The sequence below is a fragment of the Peromyscus maniculatus genome, chromosome 15 (assembly GCF_049852395.1).
Source record: "Peromyscus maniculatus bairdii isolate BWxNUB_F1_BW_parent chromosome 15, HU_Pman_BW_mat_3.1, whole genome shotgun sequence".
NCBI lineage: Eukaryota > Metazoa > Chordata > Mammalia > Rodentia > Cricetidae > Peromyscus > Peromyscus maniculatus.
Window position 1 is genome coordinate 46,780,855 of NC_134866.1, and position 25,464 is coordinate 46,806,318.

The window sequence follows — 25,464 nt, forward strand, 5'->3', positions numbered from 1 at the left end:
AATATTTTCAGCATTAAGTTAATCAGTGCTCTGTACTTCTCAACAGGACAAAGCCACTCAATTTGGTTCTTTTTCTTGCAATGGTTTCTTGGAAATCAAGGGATAAGCTCCCAGGAGAACGTGACTGTGACACTAGCTGTCGTTTAAAATTATAGCAATGTAAAAATCCAGTTTGCTTCCAAATTCTCCTGTGCAAATGAGCATCATTTTAAATGTTAGCAATTTAAATCAAATTTAGTCATTTCTCTGTTTGTAGTCCTCTCAAAAGCTCATGCAAATTTGCTGTGAATCTGAAACTAATCAAATGTAGAGTTCTGTAAATTGCAGCGAGTTTTAACTATTAATATTTCTAAAGATGGTGATAAAAGTATTTTTAAAAAGTAGGAAATACATTTTTGCTGGGCCAGAGTAGGAGACAATACGTAACATTTATTTACTTCTTCATTCATTCATTGAAGTACTTATTGATTTCTTCTTTTTCATCCTTCATTTCTAAATATCCCAATCTCTTTATTTATATTTTTAAAAAGTCCTTCATAATGAATATAAATTTCCACATCTACTCTTCTCTGGCAACATTTTTTATTATGGATATAGAGACTGTTTCTTTTAAGGAGATAAAACTCAAGTAACCAGAAATGTTCTTCCTATCTCTTCCCTACTTTTCATATATTCCTCTCAGTGCCTCTTTCATTGTGCCTTATTGTATGCAATTACTAGGAAAAGTTTAAAGTCACAGTCATTAAGAGCAATTTGAAATTTCCCTAGATCATCTTTAAAGTTCTATGAAAACATCTTAAATCTATGAGTGGGTCAATAAAGACACTTCCAAGTAGAGCCAAAGAAACATTAGTAACCAAAATTCATTATGATATGCTTGGCACAAAAGATTTTCTTAATGAATTATCCATTAAGACGTCAGGTAAATTAATTGGCATAGACTTTTCCAGAAGACAGCAAAAGGGGAAGGGATAGATTTTAATGGAAATCAATAGGAACAGAGGGGAGTACTGTAAATAACCGCCATCACTTCTATCTTCTTCCTAGACTTCCTGAATCCCATTATTTTATCCTCCAACCCCATAAGCATTACCTGTTCCCCTGGAAAATTACAATGCAGGAATGGCCTTATAGCCCATTTTGTCTTTCTGAATTCTAAGGAGAAATATTTTGTAGTACCTAAACCCACAATATCACATTGTATTAACTTTGCTAACTGTGTGCCCCTCTTGACTCCCATGGATTTTAGAAGAAAAAAAAGAAGAAGAGGAGTCTAAGAAGCTGGCTAAGTTTGTATTGAAAGAACAGTATCTTTCATCAGTTATCTGAAGACATTGGTACAAACGGTTTCACGTCAAACTATTTTCCTACTTTTCAACTGCCCCACCTAATGGTAAGAGGTATGAATAGCAGCTGCTTTCTTAATAACATACATGGAAATTACAAATGACTATCCTTATCAATTTAAACTTGAGGCCTTGTGATTGAAAATGATACTATCATTTCCTTGGACTAGTCCTAATCTACCACATGCCACATCAGTTACAAGACACTGCCCAGGACAAACCAATAGAACATGTGACACAGAGATCTAGGGCTGACAACCCAACTGTCACTCATAAAAGAACATGTATTAGGATGTCATTTGTAACCATAATGAATGCAAGCACTGCTAAATCTCTTTTCTTTTCTAATATGACTCTAATGACAATCTTTTGTCCCTAGAGATAGAGGATTGTGCAGAGGGTCATATAAGATAACAGACAAAATGACTTGGGGCATTCTCAGTCTGTTTAATGTAAGGACTACAGAAACAACTTCCATGCAATGCCTCTGCTGTGAAGAAGAGGGCCCTCAGATGTAATGTGGTAAAGCGATTTGTGGGACATTTCATACATCTTTAGTGGCAAGCAAAGGGGCTCATTACCCTGACAGCTGTATCCACCACTGCTGGAAAGCTGACTTGTCACCATTTTCTGATACGCACATCTTTTCAGGGCTCTTCTCTTAAGGAAAAGGACAGATTGTTCCTTCTATTCGTGGGAAAGTTGAAAGTGGCAGACCTCATTTCTTTCCTTTTGGGTGTGTAGTTTTACAGTGCTTGGAATAAAGTCCAGAGCATTGCACGTGACAAGGACTCTACCACTGACCTACATTCCAAGCTGTTTAGAGAATGGGAATATTTTTTTTAATTAGAACATAGAATTAGGATGGTCAAAATTAGTCTATTATAAACCCAACAGAGGCATTATATTATTGCCATAGGAACTTCAGCAAAATAGATTTGCCTGGTCCGTACATAGCTGAATTGTGTACTGGGGTAAAACTGGTTATATTCTCCAAGGCTTAGAGTTCAGTATCAATAACCAAAATTAACCATATCCCTTGATATCTTCTCCACTCTTCCTCCATATCATCTTAGATTGTCCTTTGTGTTTTGGCAACTTAGTTTTCTCAGACTCTATCATAGCTGTAAGTACCTATTTCAAATCCTTTGTTGAGTTTTATTTGATTTTAGTCATTTACTTTATTGTTATACCATTCTAATTATTCATTGGATTTGTGTATTTCTTGTACACTTCGAAGTAGTAGTAGAGCTACAGAATACCTGTCTCAAATTTAGCTCCCACAGATGTGATACACAATGGTGCTTCCAGAAAACAGTATTAGCTCATGTGTGATCCTCTGGTCATCTACCTTACAATCACCCAAGGAGCTGGTTTCAGTATGATGATCCCTGGACCCTTTCCCAGGAATACTAAATCAAAGTCTCTTGGGGTCAACTTAGAGAATATGCATCTAAGCAATTCTTCTTGATGATTCTAATCCTTGTAAAATCATGAGACTTGGTGCCAGGAAAATGAAAAATGATGCCACTCGACCAGAAGAGCAAAGGAAGAAATTTATTTTGTGTTTACCACGGAAAGACCAACACAGGACATTCTCTTCACCTGGCACTGAAGATTGAGTTTGCAGAACTCCTTAAATTAATGAAAGATTTCAATAGCAGGATTTTAAATATTTTGTTCCTGGTCTCTGTCCTGAGAACAATTTACACATAATCACAGATGGTTTTCTGTTATCTGTTTTTTTAAAACAATCTAAGTAAATTGGAAAACACATTGTGTTATTATCAAATAACAGCTGTACCAACGCCCCACAAAACTAAAATGTAAGGTCATTTTGCAGGCAGGGATAAAAGGAGGTATGTAGACTTATACATCTCTTTCAATGAAAGTTTGGGCTTGCCATTTTGTTTTACAAACTGCTTTGGTCAATGAAAACACCTAAGTGTCTTTCCACTTTCTCTTTTTCATCATTAACATTTCCCTTCATTCTATCTATATTATCCCTCATTGCGTGGCTACTTATTATTCTGATGACTATTGCTCATTCTTGAGAAAGTTGTTAAGCACCTTCATAATATTTTCTAATCGAAAGGATTCAACTATATGACGTGATGCTTTAGCAGCTTGATTTCCTGAGCAGAATTTTTTGGATATTCTTTGCTCTTTCAGACAGGAATCTCTAACAGACAGAGGTACGTGTAGTCTGGTCCTACAGATGGCAAAGGCGGATGGGCAAAGGGCTATGTGATACCAGATGACACTACATCTGTTCTATTCGAGAAATATAACCATTGCAGCCATCACTTCAGGGACATATCAGCTGTGGCTCTAGCAGTGCTCTGGGAAGCTTAACTACACTGACACACTGCAGAGATGCCTTCTTCATAGTGTATTTCATCACTATGTTGCCCAGAACGTAAACTTACTTCTTCTATCTTGTAACATGAAGGGGTGCTTTTTCTCACTCCCAACTCCCTAAGTCCTGGGTGAAGTGGGACAGAACCTTGTTGAGAGAAACAAACACTAACATGGAATAGTGAAGTAAGAGAAAGCCAGACCTGCAGAACACCCTCCTGCCTCTTATAAATCTGGCATACTATAAAAGTAAAGACACCGTATAGCATAAACCATTGACAGAACTATCAAATGACTGGGATTTTTTTTCTAGGACTAAACATATCATTTAAATTAACCAGAAATGTCACAGAACTTTCTTTAAATATCTTTAGTTTTCGAATAGCCATTTACTCTCTAGCTTCATATTAAATTTCACTGCAGCAGTATTTCATTTTAAAAGAAAATAATAATCCAACAAAAATAATTCTTCTTCAACACTTAACATAAAGATGAATGAAACAATGGATTAAGAGAAAGTACCAATAAATGATTCCAAAATTACAAATGATAATTCAAAATGTCAAGTAAAGAGCAAAAGTGAAGTTGAAAAATATCCAACAGAAATCCTTTATTTACAAGTAACCAGGAAATGACCCAAGGCCATCTTGTAGCACTCAGACCTGGCTTTAAAATGGAATTTTCCTGGAGGCTGAGAATATGCCATTTGTAGTAATCACTCCAGAGCTGGCAAAATCTGAAAGCTAATTTGTGTTCTTTCTCTCCTTCTACTCTAGCAAAACAAATCAAAAAGCTTCAACTCCCTGCAGAAGATGGATTATTCAATAAATGGCTTGGAAGCAATAGGACATCAGCTTGGCAAAACAGACAGTTGAATATCTGTGTTACCCTTTGCTTATAGAGGGAGCTAAAAAATGCCAAATGTAAAAAAAAATAAACAACAAAACCAAGAAAGAAGAAAAACAGTGCTGATAGATGTAGCCAACATACCATTTCAGATGCAGACAGTGGGAGAGAACTGGGGCCCCTGTTACATCATGTAGAGATTCTCAAGAAAATTAAGGAGACAGGAGCTGGTTACAAGGAGGCTCATTACGTGCAGGGTGTCACTGAACTGTCCACAGGACTCACATCCCAGAATGACAGTCAGAACCAAAGCTCTGAAATGCAACTTTCACCGCCCCAGATCACAAACCTTGGTGGCAGAGATGAAAGTATGGGATGGATGGAGTACACAGAACTGAAGCTCCCAGAGAACTAGCCAAGGTTTATCTACTTAAACACAAATCCAGAAGGGAAATAGCATCCTCTTTAGGGGATTGGAGCAGACATTCTTGGCATGGTAATTTCAATCTTTAGACGTTGGTGACTTGGTTTTTTTTTTTTTTTTCCTTCGTCATTTGTCTTTCTCCATCACTGGGAAAATATTCACTGTCTCTTTTCCTGTTTTCTAACTAAGGATCTCTCCTCAGGCCCTCTTCTTTCTCACAAGACATTCTAGGTTTAGCCAAGCCATGCTATGCTCTGATCAACCTCCAGAACAGAATAAGGTCAACTGCACCAACCACTGTATTTTATTTACTAATATGACTGTATCTCATGTCATGTAATTACTAAAAAGGGGGAGAGGACTTCTTTCCTTACATATGTCCTACAGCTTCCACTGTCTTGCTTACAATTACTACTAAATATGCATTCATTCCCTCCTCTGGAAGATAACCTACCACCATATGGGTAAAATAATTCAAAATAGATGATTACCAGTCTTCAGAAACTTCCAAGTAGCTAGCTGTTCTCTCTCAGCATTGGATATATTTGAAAGGAAATAAACTTATTTAATCAAGATTATGAGGGAAAATGCCACAAATATTAGAAACATTCACAATTAAAGCTGCCCATAATCTTTGGAGTGAATTAAACCTTGCTAAGGAGGATGCAGAAATGATTCTATAAAAATAATCAATGGAAAATATATGACAAAAGTGATATGCTCCCACTGTTGGTAAGTTCTAGTGCTACTATTGATTTAAGTGCCACTTATAGTTTTTCAAAACATCTTAAATTAATTAGGTCATTTTTTTCAACTTAAATATTTAATTACCCCAATCAAACTTTTTCCTCTGAAAGTACACAAAGGATTCCTTGTAGTCTTAATATCCCAGTCTGTCTATGTAATACAACCCACTTCTACTATAGAATGGATAAAGGGAGGAGTTTCTGACTCCATCTTCTTTGATTCATTTACTAATCCACTGTCAGTTAATATGATATTTCTTTCATTGGTTTTCGATTAATTATTATGTACCCGTTATGTGAGATGTGAATTTATAAATACACTTCAAATCCCAATATACTATTTTGTAACATCTCCTGTCTTTAGGTTACCCTTTGTTACTGATTCTAAAGAAATTGACAGCATACTAATAAGAAAAATTATATTATCTCATTAGCTTCTATTATTCTCAGTTATAGAACAAGTTTTCTATCACTTAATTTTTCATGTGCATCACCCTACACACAAGGAAACTGCAACTGCCCTTTCTTCGCTCCTTTCTTCTTCCAGTTCTTTTTCCTCGACATTTTCCCTTTAAACTTTGCTTGATTGAGCCCTCATAATGGTTAAGGTAGTTATTATAATCTATATATTGTGGATAAGTAAAACGTAACTCACCCTAATAAAGTAATGGCTATTCATTTTGAACAGTGATCTACATAACTTTTGATACAGTCTATGAAAATGAACAAAAGAGGGGAGTGAGCAGATCTCAGAGTTTAGACTTAAATTGTTCATTGCACATGAATTCTCCTTTTCCTGATAAAAGTATATTACACATCCTAATTTACAAGATCATTATGAATTTCTAGTAAGGTACTGTTTGTCAAAATTCACTTTGAAAACTCAAGAGAATCATATAACACTTATCACAATGAAGTCTACACACACACACACACACAGACACACACACACACACACATTAAGGGAATTACAATGCTTTGAAAAATAGCACAGAGAGAAACAAGGATGGTGGCAGAGATGATATATAATAACATAATAGATGAAATCACAGAAAATTTAGCCTTACTAAATTATAAGAAATTGTTTATACAATCCAGAGAGTGCATTTATCTCTAACTCTTTAGTTCCTAGAATTGATCATGGAAATAAAAAAGAAAATGTTTAGCAGTTTGAATTTAGAAGGAGAAGAAAGTAAAAAAGTATAAGACAAAGCAGAAAGTGATGGAGTTGGTGGCTGGAGAACACGATATTCTAACCACTGTCCTATTTTCAAGTTTGGGGACTATAAAATTTGTACCAGAAAGCACATTTGAAGGTCACTATTATTGATATAGAAAAGTCATTTTATGGATGTGGCAAAATCGTCTTACCTTTGCGAGTTAAATTGCATTAGAATTTGGAACATGGTTAGTCTATCCAAAAGGGAATGGACTCCACCATTTGCTGATATCTACATCAGCTGAGTGGAAAGGCCAAGAAGCATAAACAAGTAAGACTGGAATACTGTTTTGTAGATGCAAAGTGATAAAATATATAGACTGCAATTTTCAGAGAGGTAGAGGCAGAGAGACAGAAAGAGAGACAAGAGAGACAGAGAAACAGAAAAACAGAGCAAAGTTGAAAAGACCATATTCCTGGGTAGATACAGTTGATTACTTAAACTGGCCTATACAGAACATACACTGAAATACATACATAAATGCTGGGACGGAATATGGAGTGAGTTCCCAGGATTTTTATTTTCTTACTTCTATCAAAGGCCAACACAGAATAAAATTATAAATTGATCAATAAAATCTTATCTAAAGTAAAATATAAAACATAAATTAGAAAAGTATATTGAACTGAGGTAGACAAAACAGTTAAACTGCCCAAGGGTAGATTTGAATTGAAGTGTTTCTTGGTCAGAAATTTACATATGCTCTGTAAACCTCTTTTCCAGGAAGGATGAAATCTATCTAGCCACTTAAATCCACTCATCTCAGAAAGACCATTCTGTAATTAGAAATGAAGCTTTTAGAGAAACATAGTCAAGAGGTCATAAGGACCAAACAGCAAACTATTTTGCTATTTTCATAGGTGATTTCTTATGATTTATTTAAAGTTACATAAAAAACGTTGTCCCATGTCAACATCTAGCCATAGGACATGTTCTAAAATTTACTTTCAATAAAAATATTAATATATTATCTCCAAGTTTTAAAAATGATATTCTGCATTATCATCAAAAGCTACATAAATTTCAGGGACCTATTCTCCTTTTCTGTGCTATTTCAACTATGTTAGTTTGAGGTATTTTTTAATAATTGATTTATATTTTATGTAGATTGGTGATTTTGCCTGGACATATGTCTCTGTGAGGGTGTGGGATCCCTTGAACTGGAGGTATAAACAGTTGTGAGATGTCATGTGGGTACTGGGAATTGAACGTGGGTCCTTTGGAAGAGCAGCCAGTGCTCTTAACTACTAAGCTTTCTCTCTAGGCTGTTTGAGGTATTTTAATATAAATGTCAACTCCTTTTGCTCATCCATCATATGAGGTCAATAACATTACTAATATTATAAGATAGTTTTAAAGACTGAATAAAACTAATGGACATGTATGTTCAGTATGTATATTAGGATTTTTGATAAATATTTAATAAACATTGGTCATTAATGTATATTAAAATAATTTACAAGATAATTTGAAATAGCTTAGCTTTCTGCTTTGTACTTTGATACATACATATACATATATTTACGTGTACACATACGCAAAATATAGTTGTCCCCTAATCTGTGGAGATTATGTTCAAAGACTCCTTTTATTTATTTATTCCCTTTACAAAAGTAACTATTTTTTAAATAGTAAATAGGTAATAAGTAGATTTTACCATTATTAGAGTGTTTAAACTCTCTTTGGTGAATAATGTATGATAGTGTTCATCTACTTTGCACCTGTCACACTGTTCCAACCCACTAAAAATTAAACATGACCTCAAGGATCATGTTCCAGCATACACATTGCAGTTCCTGTGTGTGCAAATACAGTATTCTGCCAGGAGCAAACAATTTCATTCTCCAAGTTCAGTTACCCAAGGTCCACTACAGTCTGAAAAAGCTAAAATGAAGATACCAGAAATAAATAATTCATGTTTTAAATTGCACAGCATTCTGTATGTATTATGATGAAATCATACATTCTCCTACTTCATCCTGCCTGGAACGTGAATTGCCTATTAGTTAAAAAAAAAAAAAAACAACCTGAAAGCACAAATAGTACTGGGCCCTGTAAGTTCTGTATCTTATCACATACATATATATCTATGATTAAGCTTAATTTATAGTTTAAGCACAGTAAACTCTCAACAATAAAAATAGAAAAATTATAGCAATATCTATACTAGAAGTTATGGAATTGTACTCTTTTTCTCAAAATACATTCAACACATCTCTCCTACTTGTGACAGTGTGGAATCATAGCATGCCTGTGTGATGAAGTGACATGAGACAGTTGTGTTGTAGAATTAGTCCTCTGCCCAAGGGGTACTGGAACATGATGTTTGGAATACCTTCACAGTCAATCTGATGGCAAGAGTAATTATGAGACTAACAAAAATGTAGCATATACAGCATGGATACACTGGGCAAAAGGATGACTCACTTTCTCAGTAGGGTAAAGAATGCCAGTGTGTGATTTCACAAGGCCATTGAGAATTTCATAGATCTTCAGATTTAAGATGTAATTGATTTGTGAAATCGCTCATTTAATATTTTCAGATCATCTCTGGCCTATTCTTATTTATGGATATAAGCAACGCATACTTAACAAACCACAGATGGATTAATACTCTTTAATGTTCCTCATATTCAGACTTTGGTAGGCAAATAGAGCAAGTAAATCCCACTCCACCGCAAACAAGAGGCATATTGCAGGAAGAATAAATTCTGCATGCCTTGCTGTAATTGCCACAGATTTTTCTGAGTCTTGTTCCAATTCCACAACCATCACTGCTTCTTCTTGTGTCCTTTTTCCTTTCCTCCTGGCTTTGTCTCAAGAGAGAGCACACAGAACTTTTTACATCCTGGGGCAACTTGTTCCAATACTGCTGTATTTATAGACCTCACTACCCCTATTGTAGCTTTAACTGAACCTCTGCTATGGAACCAACTGGAAATCATGTCCAATCATGGTTGTGTCCCTGCAGAGCCTTTTCACTTCCTCTTTGCTCCTTATAGCCCTCAAGAGCACTGCCTTCCTCCAGATTCTTTCTAGAGCAGGGACAAACTAAAATATTTTACTATGCAAAATATTTTTATCTTCTCTGTGGAGCAATTCTTCCCAACAACAATGAGTGATGGCTCCATTCACAAATAACTGTCTAAATCCTCGGAGTCAATGAAGGAATTAGTGTAAAATAGGAGAAGTATCTACATCCTCTTCAATGTGAAGCATGAAAGAAAAAGCCTGTGTACACATTACTATGAAGATATCTGAGACAACACAAAGCATGAAAGTTCACCGTAAAAAAGACTTTGGGCTTATATATGAAGAATTCTTGTTGGACCTAGAACTCTGGGTTATTGGGTTTTCTTTTAGGCACTCTAAAGACTGTATTTTTTTTTGCTTCTGTTTAAATAGTTTCCATAGCAAAATTTACTGTAACTCTTATCCTTGTACCTTTTGTAGATTGTTTGCAATTTTCTCCCTGGATGCCTTTAAGATTTTCTGTCTGTCTTTAATATTCATTCATTCTCTCTCTCTCTCTCTCTCTCTCTCTCTCTCTCTCTCTCTCTCTCTCTCTCTCCCTCCCTCCCTCCCTCCCTCTCTCCCCTCTCTCTCTCTCTCTCTCTCTCTCTCTCTCTCACACACACACACACTCACACACACACACACTCACACACACACACACACACGCTCTTGCTCTCTCACTCAATCTTGCTCACTCATGTGTCTTTGTCACTCTATCTCTCTGTCTCTGTGTCTCTGTCTCTTTCTCTCTCTCTCTCTCTCTCTCTGTGTGTGTGTGTGTGTGTGTGTGTGTGTGTGTTTATTGATTTGTATCTTATTTAGTATACTCTTGGCTTTTAAATCTGTGATTTGGAGCCTGTCATCAATTTTAAAGAATTTAAGGCATTATTTCTTTAAATATTTCTTCTATATCATTGTGTCTTTCATCTTGTGTGACTTTTCATATTGTTTTACATTTAGTCTGTTGTCTTTCCCCCCTCTTTTCCTCTTTCCTTCCTCTCCCCCTTCCTCTGTCCTTATTCCCCTCCCTCTTCTTTCTCTTTGAGTTCTAGTTTGTATAACTTCTGCTGATTTATCTTCCAAGTCACTGATTCTTTCTTTAGCTTCATCAAATCTACAAATGGCCTTAGATTTTGTCTCTGACTAGTGTTTTTTCCCTAAAAATTCTACCTCCTTCTTCTTTATAATTTCTCTCTCTCTCTGCTAAAATTACACATCTGCTCTCATGTGCTGCCAAACTTTTCCATCAGAGCCTATAGCCTCACCATAGTTCCTCACATTATTAACTGGAACACTTATCCTATATTGGATGGTTTCTGAGTATTGTCACTTTTTGTGTTTTCTCCTACCTTCTCATTTGTCACATCCTTTTTTCTGAAAGATAGATATCATAGAGGATAGCAGAGAGTGGGATACAGTTTTTTTTTTCTTAAAGATGTATGTGATTTTTTCCCTCCTTCTAGGTCTTCAATATGAGGTGAGCATTTAAATTTGGTTAGGAACTGCTATAGATTAGATTTGTTATGACTATAATTAACCACAATGCTTCACATTTCTCTGGGATACCTTGTGCTTTGCTAGCAGAATGGTTTGCCAATGGTGATTGTATTCATTTCTTCTCACCCTTTAGCTTTAGGCAGGCTCTAGAACTGGGACTCAAAGAGAAACTGCCTGTTGCATCTACTATAACCAATTACACGGTTATCTTTATCTTTAAATATTCGTTCAGATCTTGGTTGAGGTCAAGCAAGAAGAGTGTTCCTTGAAATTCTGATCAAAACTTCTCTTAGTAATGCATCTCTGATCTCTAGGGAGTGCCCTATCCCTCCTACTGCAGTGATGATCTCCACACAGATTTCTACCTTGGTCCCTAGAGATCAAGCATTGCTTCCCCATGTTTCCTTCCTCATCACCATCCCTCCATGAAAGATTTCCCACAGTGTCCTAAGACAACAGATCTTGGTGTTCCTTGCCGATTTACATTTTATGTCATTCAGAACAGCATATCCTGTTCCTATTACTTTCTTGACGAAGTTCTTGGAACAAATGTCTGCTACAGGATGTGTCCCTCTACCCACAATATCTTTTGTGTTCATATTATTATGCTAACTCACATTTATCCACTAGCAATTCTTTCATAATTATAGCAGAATCTTCTTACTGGATCATGTGGCCTCTGATGATGCCTACCTGTGGCACACAAATGATGTCATCCTCTCTTTGTAGGTGACTCTGTCTTTCCAGATTTTATGGTAACTGGTGGCCCTGCCAACTTAGAAATTTGGTACATTGATTAAAAGTCTTGAATATGTACTGTGTCTAACTTATTTTTTCTTCTTCTCAGTACTGGTGGGGGAAAATCACTTCCTGCAGTGATCTGCAACTCAGTGATCAAATCAGAAGAAAAAGGCAGTTCACACTGGAATTTCCAACACAATGAAAGTATAAATTTGAGGTTTTCCTCTGAGAATGCCAGAGGTAATAAGACTGGGTGAGAAGGGTAATTATTTGATTTGTTGATAGTGCCCATGTCTTTAAATGTTTTTGGTGGAATGGGAGTGCCCTTGTCTAAAATCTAAAACCAATATAGTCTTGGAAATGTTCCATTTAAGAAAATTTTTTTTCTCCTGCTGGGGGAAAGTTATATCTTTGGTACAACAAAAGGCAGGCTGAAGGCCCTGTCTCCTGTGTGGCATCTGTATTTAGTCTTACAAAAGGCTGTACAGAAGAATTTGCTGTAGACAAAGATGCACTTTTGAAATGAGTACATTGGCTTAGATTTGAAGTGAGGCATTCCTCCTTCGTTTCAGGACAGTGAAGAGCATGAACACCAGGTAGGATTTAAAGGAAAAGTGCTTCTCAGCTTCTCATTTTGGGCATACAAGTAAAGTACCAGGAGTCAAACAGTTACTGAGAAGAAAGAAGGTCAGAGGAGGAATCTATCAAAAGTGATTATATTTCTTATTCAGACCTAGGGGTGTTCTTTTTCTGTATTATGATTTCCTTACACTAAAGCCTGTTTCTGTGAAGTCCAGGTGTATGTCAAGAGCTGGACTTGGTTATAGTTTAGGAGTGTGAGGGCAGTACCACACTATCTACATGTAGTACACCATCTACATGTAGCCCAACAGCTAAAGCTCACTGTCTTAACAAAGCAAGGGCCAGCTTGATTAATCCCAGATGACCTGCAGAAATAACTTAAAATGAAAGGATTCATACCTCTCCAAAGGAAAGCCTCTCAAAATGTGACAACCCCTTTCTATCTCTACCCCAGTCACAGGTTTAGAGAAAAAGACCGTTTTTTAAAAAATAATAATTATTATTATTAAGAAACACAAGTATCTTATCTTCCAAATCCTGGTAAAGTGAAGGCCTTTTCAATTTCATTTGTCCTTAGAAACACCAAATGCCCAACTGAAGCACTGTCATCAGAGGTGAGACATACTTGGCTCATTAATCAGCTCCCTAAGCAGACTTTGGGAGTAGATGGTAGCTGTCTTGAAGGTTATAAAGAATTCAGACTTTTTGTCATAGTGGACAGTTTTTTGATTGAGCCTGTTCTGAGAAATACTTAGTCTAGGAAATGCAGAGTCGTGGAATGAATCCTCCAAGAAATCTCACTCACATTGTCATCTCCCCATATTTATTTATGTGAGTAAAATAGAGATCATCAAGGTACACATCCAAGGTCACATATGGTAAGAATTAGTGAGATTAAGGCACAGCATAATCTCACCAAAGTTGTTGCTCTAATGAAATACATAAATTTTAATTCAAGTGAGAAGATGTCAATAAGCATTTTAATTTTCTTCATTTATGTCTGCTGGGGCACATATTATGCAACATTAATAAATCTGACAGTGAGAAGTTAAAAACTCACCAGATTCAAATTTTATATAATTTATAGTATGAAGTAAAAAAACAAACACACAAAAAACCATAACTTGGAGAAACTTTTGATTTAAGGTCATTTCAATATTCCCCCAAACACTGCCTGAATACTAGAAAAAAAAATCTATGAGGAAATTTTCTATGAAAATGTTTTTTTGTTGTTATTTTTGTTTTTTGGGTTTTTTTTTTTTTTTGTGTGTGTGTGTGTGTGTGTGTGTGTGTGTGTGTGTGTGTGTGTCTGTGCCGTGCCATGAGTCACCGTGTAGAAAGTCAGAGAAGGACCCATGGAAGTCTGGAAGTCAAATCATTACTTCCACCACGGGGATCGAACTCAGGGCTACAGGCCCTTGGCAGCAGGTACATTTATCTGCTGAGCCATCTTCCTGGTCTTCCTGTCACGAAGTTCAAACCTCAACCTAATACATGTCACTCTTGCCAGCATTGATTTCCATTTTTTCTTCCTGATGTTTTTGATCCATGGATTGTTTTTGAAAATCAGAACAAGAAAATGCTTCCAAATAGACACTACCCACCCAAAATGATGTGATCTTTTTTCTGAGTGCTTTGCTAATTAGTTCAAGTGGTTTTGGTGATAGGTGCATGTTCTAATTTTCTACTTGAGCACTAAAGAACATCTTTACTTTCTCAGTTGTTCTGTGTTTATGTGCTGGGGAATGCCCATCTTTTTCTAGTGCCCCTTCTTGACCTCTCAATATTCCTTCAGAGACCATTGTTCCTGAGCAGTGTTTATATCTCTGTTGGGATGTTTCATACAGTGATGAAGTGAATCCCTGCTGAAAAATTCATGCTGTGCAATGGGCTCTTCTGAAAAAAAAATACAAGTTGGCATTTAGTAATATTTTAAAATATATTCAGTAAGCAGAAATAAGGACCACCAAAGCATGGCAGGTAGTTTCTGTTTTCAATGAATTTATAGAAAGGATGGCTTTTCTTGGCACTTGGTTATTATTTATTTGGGAGTATTTTTATTGCATTTAGTTTTTAATGTTCAGCGAACCAGCTAATCTGTGAAGCTTAAAATCCCAATGTCAAAGTACACTGTGGTGTCTTGACTCTCTGAGTCTCTTAAGTACCATTTGGAACACAGTTCTATGAAATATAACTATTATAGCGTAAGCAGTCAGCAAGGTCCCAATAAACACTCTTGACTGAATTAAACTATGGCTGTTAACACCTAATGTATGATCAAATTCTTCACAAAAGCAAGACTGCCAACACAGAACCCCATGTCACTACCTCAGCAATAAGGGGGAAGAGGGTAATAGCAAAAAAGGATGGCTTTAAGTATTTTTGTTTTTGAAATCTGTGTTCTATAAATGGGGCCATACTCCCGACTCCAGGTCTGTAGTGAGGATTACACCTTAGGTGACAGAAATAAGAAAGCAAGGTCAGGCATCTACCTAACCCAACAAGCTCCTTTGACTGCCTTGCCCACTAATAATCATCAACCACCCTGGACAGACAAGACACATCAGGATCTGGCATTTGTACAACTTAGTAAAGCACATGAACATACAAGTCATTTTTTCAATAATAAAAGCAAGAGGTCTTGTTGATTGGTTTGCTTGATGGAACAATTCTATTGCAAGATTCCTTAAGATTTAGTGTTTAGTTTTGAAGTATATAATAAAGTTAGGTATTGGGCATCATTTTGTTGGTATTGGTTGGTTTAGTTTGGGGGTTTTGTCAGTTTGTTTTTCTTTATAATGTGCTTTCAATGTTATTTGCTCATTTTACCCTTGAAAGCTCACAGTAAATTTTCTGGAGCACTTGATAATAACTCAAATTATTAAATGCTTTCACTTGGTCCATCAAGTCACATAGATCCAAAGATAAGATTATCACATAAGACCTTAGGATCAGTCCATGTTGCTTTTGGAAGGACTCATCATGAAAAATGAAGAAACTGATGATTTCATTTAAAGTTATATTTTTAGCAAATGGAACTCTTGCTTATTGATTGCTATTTCAAAGATTAAAAAGTAACAGACAAACAAATGTCAAGGATAAAAATGTGGCAATAGTTAAAATTAAATCAGTTTTAATAGGGAAAAATTCTAAAACAAAATACTGCTAATATAAAATTCCTACAAATTAATATGCTTTTCTTTAAATTTTCCCATTTTGTTATGGGGTGAGACTGTCCAAAAGGAGCATTTTTAATATAGAGCATCAATTCAATAGGACTCCTCTACATTTTCATATGTCTTCCATGTTTATATTGTTAAGAACAATATACGCAATTATTTCTTGGTCATAATCACTTGGAAATCAACTCCCACTTGAATTTACCCTAAAAGGAAACAGCAAAGACATTACTATATCAGAAAATGTGGAGGTTTTTCTCAGACAACAATTTGGTGACGGTTTTGGCTGCTGGGACAGTCATGTGACCTGTGATTGATTTCAGGGCAAGTGACTGCTGATCATGTCCTATTCTTTCAGACCTTTGTTTTTTTTTTGCCAAACTCACATTCATTTATACTCTCAGCTATTCTTAAACTATTGTTGATTATCTGAGACAAAAATCTTTTCAACTACTCTAAAATAATCTATGTTTCTGCAACAATGAGCATAATTGACAATTAAGCCACATTATTCAGAGCTAAAATATCTCTTCTGAAGATGATACACACAATGTGGAGAAGAGACAGGATGTGGGGACTGAGGGGAGACAGTGCTTCAGAATCCTCTGGAAGGATTAAAACTATAATGAAAGGGGCTTGGGTCATTGGGGTTGGGGTGACAGTTGATGAAGTAATTTTAATAAATTATAAAATATATGAATCTAGTTGTCAAGTAGGTTCTATGAAGGCAGACCCATCAAGTATCCTATTTATATTGGATACCCAGAGCCTCGTATACCCCATAGCCACTGAATAAATATTTCAGTGAATTTTGTAAAACATTACCTGGGAGTCAGGAATAATAGTCAAATTAATCAAATCTCTAAGGCTACATAAGCGTTCTCACTTCAGCTTGTGACTGGCAAAACGCAGAAGCAAACTTATTTTCATTTTGTTTTTTAATTTGTGTTTTTTCAAAGCATCTTAGTAACAGTATCTCTCATGACTCTCTTTCTACCCTGAGGAGTGAACACTAGTGAAAAAATAAGGGTTTTAACATTCTTAATTTGTCTGGATCCTATGCTGATACAACCCTTTAGCCATGTGCCTTAGATGGGCATGAATATAGTGGGGCAATGAAGTTGGTCTGGCAAGGAATCCATTAATTTTACTTCAACCATAAAATCCCTAACCAGACTCTGTGCGGAATAACAAATCCAGGCAGTTCTGCTGTGCCATTGCAAAATGGATCATTCCTTCCTGAGGTTTTTTTTTTTTTTTTTTTTGTCTCTCCTCACTAGGCAGGCTCTAATACAATGAGATGTACATGAAATGGAGGGAAATACTCACCCAGGGTCATCAGGAGAATGACTGCATCCAAAACCAATCAGCAAGTGTAAAGATACAATTAGGAAATGTTTTTTTTTTTAAGAATAGGACACATTTGTTATGTAAGTTTTGGACAGTATTTTTAAAATCATCTGTGAGAAGCAATTTTAGAGAATCTCAGTCACCCCAGAGCAGATCCCAATTCCTAAACTCAGAATTGACAGCCTACATAGGTGGGCTTTTGGCTCAGCATTTGAAAAAAAACTCCAGATTCTCAGTGTTCTGCAAATAGCCAGGAATTGCTTCCAGCTTTGAATAAACACTGAACAACAATTCCACCCAAGAGAACAGGGAACATCAATTAAAGACATCTGGTGAGTGACACATTTGTCCCAATGTAAAACATTCAAAAGAATCCCAAGTCAGACAGAGGGCAATTTCATCAAGAAAATAAAGAATCTAATTGAGCACATGACATCTCAGATCTCTTCGTGCTGATTGAGGGTACCCAAAATTGGGAATTTTCAGTAAAAATCCTCCAAGATACTTTAGAATTCAATACACAAGAGAACTGATTAAGGAAGAATTAAAATTTATCTAGTTCATTTACCATAGAAGATTTATATTTTAAAAAAAATAAGTTCAGAGGATAACAGGAGAGATGTTGTAAGGAATAATGATTTCATTTTTTTAAGTAAGAATTTTATTTACACAAAGTTGTGGAACCAAGTATAGAAAAATCAAACTCCTGTTAGTTTCATGTACCTAGCTGGGCTGTGGTGGCACACACTTTTAATCCCAGCACCCGGGAGGCAAAGGCAAGCAGATCTCTGTGAGGCTGAAGAGAGCCTGGTCTACAAATTGAGTTCCAGGACAGCAAGGGTTACACAGGAAAGCTCTGTCTTGAACTCCCCACCATATACACAAAAGAGAAAACTCCATATAATGTGATCATATTCACCCTGCCTTCCCTAGCTCCTCCCAGATCTACTCCACCTCCACCTCCATACACATCCAAGTCTCTCTCTCTCCCTCTCTCTGCCTACCACCACCCCACCTCTGGGACCTCCAATGAATCCAATTTGGTATATCCACTGACAGGCAAGATGTTTCAGAGACCTGTGTCATTGTAATATTAGGATGGATGTTAGAAAAAAGGTGCATAAAATAAGCAGATGTAATAATGACAAGGAGAAAAATGTTTTGGAGAAAAATTCAAATGAGCTCGTAGGTCTATGTAGAGTTGCTTGGTAACCCAAAACCTTTATGAGGAGTTCTCCAATATAAACTAGGGGAAAGGAAATCAAATCATCCTAGTGTTAAACAGTTGAAAGAATATGCTGATTCTATAGCATTGATCATATTGGATTTACATATCATGGTGACATATTAAAATCATCCCTTAAGAATATCAAACTCTGTTATAGGCTAAATAAATATTTCTGCCTCACCAACTCATAAGTTAAATCCCTAACTTCCAAAGCGAAGGCGGGAGCTGCACAGGAAATGAGGGTGTGAGATGAAGCATGGGAAGAGTGACCAAGTAAAAAGGGACTTCAGAGAGCTTTTTGTCTGTGATGTGAGGTCCACTGAGGACATCAGCAAGCCAGGAGGTGATCCCTCACTACAAGTGAAGTTGCTGGCACTTGGGCCTTGGGAGTCTTAGCCTCTATTTTAAAAAAAAAAATCTATTTAAGCAACCAATCTGGCCTTTTAAAATGATATAAGCCAGCCTAACTAATATACTTTCTTTAGGGAATTGTTCAGTTCAATTTACAAATGAGCACAGGATCTAAATTCATAGAAACTCAAAAGTGATGCTAAGCAGGAATCTGTTTAACTACTCACTTTATGCGTTTGTTTTACATTAGACGGAGCCCGATGAAGTATTGCAAGCTCCATTGGTACTCTTTTCAGGAGAGGACTCACTAATAAAGTGAATGTCTAAGGCTAGTCTTCTTTTCTCTTACATGCCTTATACAATGGTCAGGCTTCACTCTCAGCTTGACTAGATTTGAATCACCTAGGAGACACATCCGTGTATGTGTTGGACACGGTGATAGCCAGAGAGCTTTAACTGAAGAAGAAAAACCTACCCTGAATGAATACAACATCACAACAGGGAATGGGGCCCAGACTGGATATAAAGAGGAAGGTGGGAGGGAGCCAGCTGGGTGCCAACATTCCCCTTCTCCTTCCTGCCTTCAGATGCGTTGTGGCCACCAGCCTCAATGTCCTGCCACCACACCTCCTTTGCCATAATGGACTAGAACTCCAGCTGTGAAACCACACATGCCCTTCCTTTCAAAGCTGCTTTTTTTCAGCTTGTCACAGAAGTAAAAAATAACCAAAACACCTCAAGTCACCATGATGGATACAGGATCTACACAGTAACACGGGAACAGTCACAGAAGCAGACTTTTCATTTGATGTTCGTGTTATTTGATTTCCAAATGTCATAATGCCAAAATAAAGAACTGATAGCTCCTAAGTCAAATTATTTAAACTTTTTTCTAACCAAACAGAAACAGCTACTTCTGAGTATGCTGTTTGAAATTCAATCGTGACAAAGACTTCAGTGGTAGGGGTGGCGTGCTGGGCCATGTTTGAAATCCTGAAGTGGTGAGTCCTTACTAACAAAGCAGCAGCCTCATTTCTCTGATAAGAAGCCATCCACTGCTCAGAGTCACTCGACTGAGTGCAAGTGGAAGTGCTCTCTCTGCACCAGTGGGTTCTGAAGAAGCAAGGAAGCGAGGAACCAGAGCCCTGAGGCTACTGCCACCTGAATGCAAGCAGCTCAAGCTCCCATGATCTTGGGAGCTCCGGCCTTTCCAGAGAGACAAAGAAACTGTGCACAAACCATACAAACAGTAAATCTTCTAGCATGTAAATTATGAACTCTCAGCCCCTTCAAGTCACACCTCCTTGAAACATTTACCTCTAGAAGGATTTTTCTCTCCAAGAACAGAGAAGTATTAAATGGTATGTTTTAATTATTAAAACAGTCTCCCTTCTGCCCTTATTTTTTTTCAAGTCACATTCCCCCACCATTGAATAAAAGGAAGTATCACATTGATGGTTTGCATTCATATTTGATTTATAATAAGAAAAGTCAGTAACAGATGTCTTCTTAGTTCAGTAATTTGAATGCCGGTCACCCTTATTACAATGAGCAACTAAGCACAATGATAAAAAAGAATTCCAGGCACAATGCTCTGGCCTTTTATGCTATGCAAATTCCACATAACCAAACACCAGCTAGTAAAACAAATGAATATGAACATTCCACCAATTTTTTTGAAATTATTTGGTTGGTTATTTAACTTGGGATTCAATTAAATGACTGGCATACCTCTCTGAAAAGCCTTGTTTTTTATTTGTTTATTAAGAAATGCTGTGAGGCATACCGTCTTGTCCTTTCCACACACTCATCCCAGTTCTATAGGAAGAATGAAAGATGGCCCTGGGCCATCACAGTAAGATCACAGGACCAAACATAAAGCATTCCCATCCTAGAGAAATGTGTTTGCATTTGTGGTTTTTCTGATGCCTTCAAATGAATCTTCCTACGTCACAACCACATCTGTTTGGATGCTTCTTCCCCTTGGGTAAATGAACAAAAGGACATATTGTTGGAACTTGCCTGATGGAAATTAAATCTGCTTTCATCCTTGCCTGGTACAGCTTTCCTTGAATCGCTCTACTTACTTTGTGTGTGTGTGTTTTTTTTCCCTATAAGATAATAGAAAACTCAAATGTATCATGAATATGCTACCTTACAGACACTGTGTAATTGGGGAAAAACATGCTTAAATTTCCTCAGGGCACTAAGAAGGGCAACTTAAACATGTTAAAGAGGAAGATTAAAATTGGCAATTAGAGACCTGTGTCAGAGTGAGGAGCTGGAGAAGGCATGGGATGTGAGAATGTGTTTGGCTGATAAGTACCTTTAACCTGCTTTCAATTTCTACCGTGGGATTTATCCAGACAGATTGATAGTCAAGACACACATTTCTCCTATTTCAACTTTAGCTATGGTCCTGTTTTATGAACTCAAACATCAGGGTGTTCCGAATCACACCATGAAGCTTATATGAATGAGTGGGAAGGCAGAGAAACTGAAAAGAAGTGCCGTCAAATGTCAAGCAGGCCACATAGACGAAGAAGTCTTCATTTGTTAACAATCTGCACGCAGTTAGAGAACTGAAAGTTAACCAACGTTTCCCCACAAACCTAATTACAACAACACAGTGTTAAAACCCAGGGAAAGCTAAAAACGTAAGGACATCTTTTTCCAAAAAAAAAAAAAAAAAAGTGAAAATGGAAGGTACTTACACTTTTGCTCCGAGAAAGTAAGTCACAAGTATCTCTTTCCATGGTGGAGATTTCAGTAGTTCAGATGCCACTAGATGCTTCCAGGGCCGGTGCTCTCCCTGTAACAGTCGTCCACTCAAAAGCAGCTGGAATGCTGGAGAAAAAGGCAAGGAAATGTTTAATCAAGTATATGATTAACATGTGCACTTCGAAAGGCTGCCATGGACTGGGACAGTGATTCTTAAATAATTCATCAGAACAGGCGGAGATGTTGATGTGTTTAAAGCAATAAAAGTGGACACGAGGAACATTTCCAAAACAGCTTTTGTTAAATACAAGTTACAGACCTCGGCGCCATCTGCTTTCTGTTAAATATCTCAGCTTACTTTTTTAGTACTTGAAATAAATAGGTGGGGTAGATGTAGCCTAAAGATGCTCACATGAACGGAAGATGCAGATGAATCATGACATGTGCCAACTCTTGCTGGGAAAACTAGGGACTCCTCAACTTCCCACTAAGGGGTCAGCAATATAGCCTTGCCCACCACTGGGAGGACATTACTAACTATAGGATGGCTGTGAGCACTGCTTTCTTGTCTTGTTGTGTTACCAGTGAATCTACATAAAAGCCAGAGAAGACATCCCAACAGGTGAGCAGCAGTCAAGTAAATTCTCTAGCCTTGTAGTGCAAAGGGATTGAAAAGAATGCTTGCAAGAAGGTGAGGTCGGCTTACTAGTTAAACAGTAACTGTTATTCCTGAGACTATTGCAGAATAGCTGTCACTTTCACAACACCAATTGCCTTGTTACTTAACCTCCACTTTCCTAGACACTGGGGAGGAGGCTGTGTTTTCAGGGAAGAGCAAATTAAATAGGTACGTTTCTAATATTCACCTACATTTCGACATGACTTGCCTATTTACGGGATAGGGTCGTATGTGGGATGATGTGTCTTTTGGGGACCTACTCTAGAGGGAAGAGGACGAGGCCAACAAGCTTGACCAAAACACTAACCAATAGTACAAGTTGACATTGTAGGTGTGGAGTGTTGTAGCAACAGTGTGTTGGCCCATCCTTTGGATATAGTCTAAGCTTCTTTAGGGAAAATAATGTGCCTGAAGCTTAGTAAAGAGAATAGCAACAATTAAGGGCTGAAGATGTTGGTTTCACACACACCAAAAAAAAAAAAAGTGTTTGAAAATACTAAGGTACATGATATTATGAATTATATATTAAAAATTAAGTAATCTTAAACAGTTATCTGCTTTTCATAATATGAATTCAAAGCATAAGAGATTATAGGGGACACAGCATGAATGTGGACCCCAGCACAGAGCCAGCCAGCCAGCAGAGGGGTCCGGAGCCCAATAACACCATTGGATGGGGACCCTCACCACACTCTCTAGCAGCCCACAGTGGCACTCTCTCAAGGCTGAAAATAAAAAATACCTGATTTAATCATGTATGAGTCACTCTCTTCAGAGTTTTAAAAATCAAAGTGGGATATTTTTAGGGAGGCCAAAGGTCCCTTAACAGCAAAGTGGAAATAGAAAGAGAGAATGGCTACTATTATTATTAAGAATACCCCTGGATATAGAGACCCAGAGCTACCAAAGGAAAAAGCCTTTTCTAGCTTGAAGAGGATGTTTGCCTAAAGGCAAGGGAAAATGCATTATCCAATGTGAGTTTCTAGAGAAAAAAATAATAATTTCTTTGAGTGTGTATGGGTTTTTTTTGTGACTGTTTTTAACAGAGGAGGGTTTGAATAGAGGATTTAACCTACAAAGAAAAAAATACTCTATTCATGTGTCTCCAGGTCCTGAGTCACCTTCATGATTACCCATGATGCTTTGCATCTTATATGGGCTCAGAAAAATATGGAAATACGTTATTCATCTCATTTGAGAAATGGATAGAGATTGTTTTAATTATAAACTAAATGTCCATGCTTAGAGAGAGAGATAAAAAGTCTAGATAACGGCTGTGGGAAGCTGATACATTAACAGAGAAACTCATTGAAAATATTTAATTATTCATTTGATATGTAATGAGTACCCTTAGGGTAACAGGCATGAAGTAGTACCCATAGTGAGCTAATTAATCAATGATTTCAAATGAACAAATCAGTAAAATCATACAAATAATGGATGTGACCTAGAAAGGTTTATTGATTTAATCAAGTCTTTAAGAAATTTGACTTAATAGCCTTTAATCCCATCATTAAGAGATACTGACCCACAGGAATTCAAAACTTAAGAAATGTGAGTAAACAAATGGATTTAATTGAAAGACCGAATTCTCCATCTATATAGCTATGAGGCAGCCTGGCCTCCATTAAAGAGTGTAGACCTGGGCACCAAATTGGCGTATCTCTGTACAGCTCTGGGGGACCTGACATGTTTGAGCAGGGAGACACTATTGGACACCTGGGCTTTGAGTATAGATTGAGTGACGTGCATAAAGCAGTATCTAGCAAAATACTTGGCCTGTAAGAGACGGGTGACACTTTAATCTTCAACATCTACATTTTTCTCTGAGTACCAAGTGGCAAGGAATAATGATACAACTGATTCTTATTTATTGTCCACAAAGCCTACAGTCTCACAAATAAAACAGGCCTAGGCAAATGTGAACTAAGTACTAGTGAATCTTTTATCAGGATCTTGGGAGATAGTGTACTAATGTCAGGATTACTTTAAGAGAGTTTAGCGAAGAAAAGAAAGTTGAAGGTGGGGTGGAGGGACCCACAATGACAGTGCAGTCCTGGGAGCAGGCAACAGGAGAGTTGTACACACCGAGTTCAAGGAGCAAGCAGAGATGGATGCCAGCATCTCCAAGAAGGCAATCATGCAGAGCCGGCTTCCTTGACAAGCCGGGTTACTCTCTGGCACAGCCTGGAGGGAAGAAGTGAGGAGAAGCACATGACCTCTCATCTCCTGCCAGGACTCCCCACTAGCTTAGTGCAACTGAACAAGAGGGCAAAGGAAGCTGCTGATATACTTTTCATCTGTCAGCCTTCCAGGACAGAAAGCTCTGAAAAGCAGGCCAGGGAAGAGAAAAGAGCCGCGGGCAAAATAGAAGACAGGCGGCACAGATATGGTCTGCATTCTAGCGAGAGGATTACATTTTTCTGCTACCCCATTCCTTCCAAGAAAAATACTTCCCACACATCTCAACGGCCTCACAAAGCAGATATTGCTACAAAAATGTTATGCTACCGAAAAAGGAGTGCATCTGCTCCAGAGAGAACTCAGCTTCCCAGATGCAAAGATGGGTCTCTCTGCATGGTTTGTATTTAAGTTTACACCCCCATACTGCTCTGCTGCTGCTATCATAGAACAATGCAATTTAATTATCAGCACAGGGTAATCAGTACAAATACAAAATGTGTGCCGCACTGAAGAATGTTTCATAAGGAAAAAAAAAAAAGTTGACTCCCAGGGAAGGCACTTATCCGAGTCCCTACAAATGCCTCCCTTAGCAAAAACAATGCAGGACAACAGAATGTGTTTCTCCCTCTAGGCAAGAGACGCTAAAATGGAAAATGGAGGGGGTGCTGGCACGTATGATGCCATTATGAGAGAAGCTTCCATATAAAAGTCAATTAGGACGAAGGAAGAGTCCACTCCTGCAGGGAATAAACTTCAGAAATAGAAATAAAGAGAAACAGATTAGGAAAGCTCTGATGGGACTCTGAGAGCAGGAGCCTCAACCGCAGCACCTGGGTATGTTGGGCAGCTTCGGAGCAAGGACCAGACTTCACAAAAGTCCTTTTCCAGGCATTAAAAGTTTAAGGAGCAGACATTCTGAAGGGCTCATCAGAAGAACTCGTTTTGATGGCTAACATTTTGTCCACACAGGAGCTGTGTGGTACTGGCAGAAAATCCT

General features: G+C 37.4%; 1 protein-coding gene across 9 annotated transcripts in view; it reads right to left on the reverse strand.

Annotated features, from left to right (window-relative positions):
• Pde4d (phosphodiesterase 4D) overlaps positions 1-25,464 on the reverse strand; it is a 1,451,136-nt gene that overhangs the window by 1,064,579 nt on the left and 361,093 nt on the right. For 8 of the 9 annotated variants that reach the window (XM_016000210.3, XM_076552299.1, XM_076552298.1 and 5 more), the window contains one exon: positions 21,598-21,730. In XM_016000210.3, coding sequence (XP_015855696.1) covers positions 21,598-21,639 — 42 coding nt within the window. In that variant the 5' untranslated portion in view covers positions 21,640-21,730. Of the gene's footprint in view, positions 1-21,597; positions 21,731-24,371; positions 24,471-25,464 lie in introns of all 9 variants that reach the window. The other variant, XM_076552297.1, reaches the window with a different exon arrangement.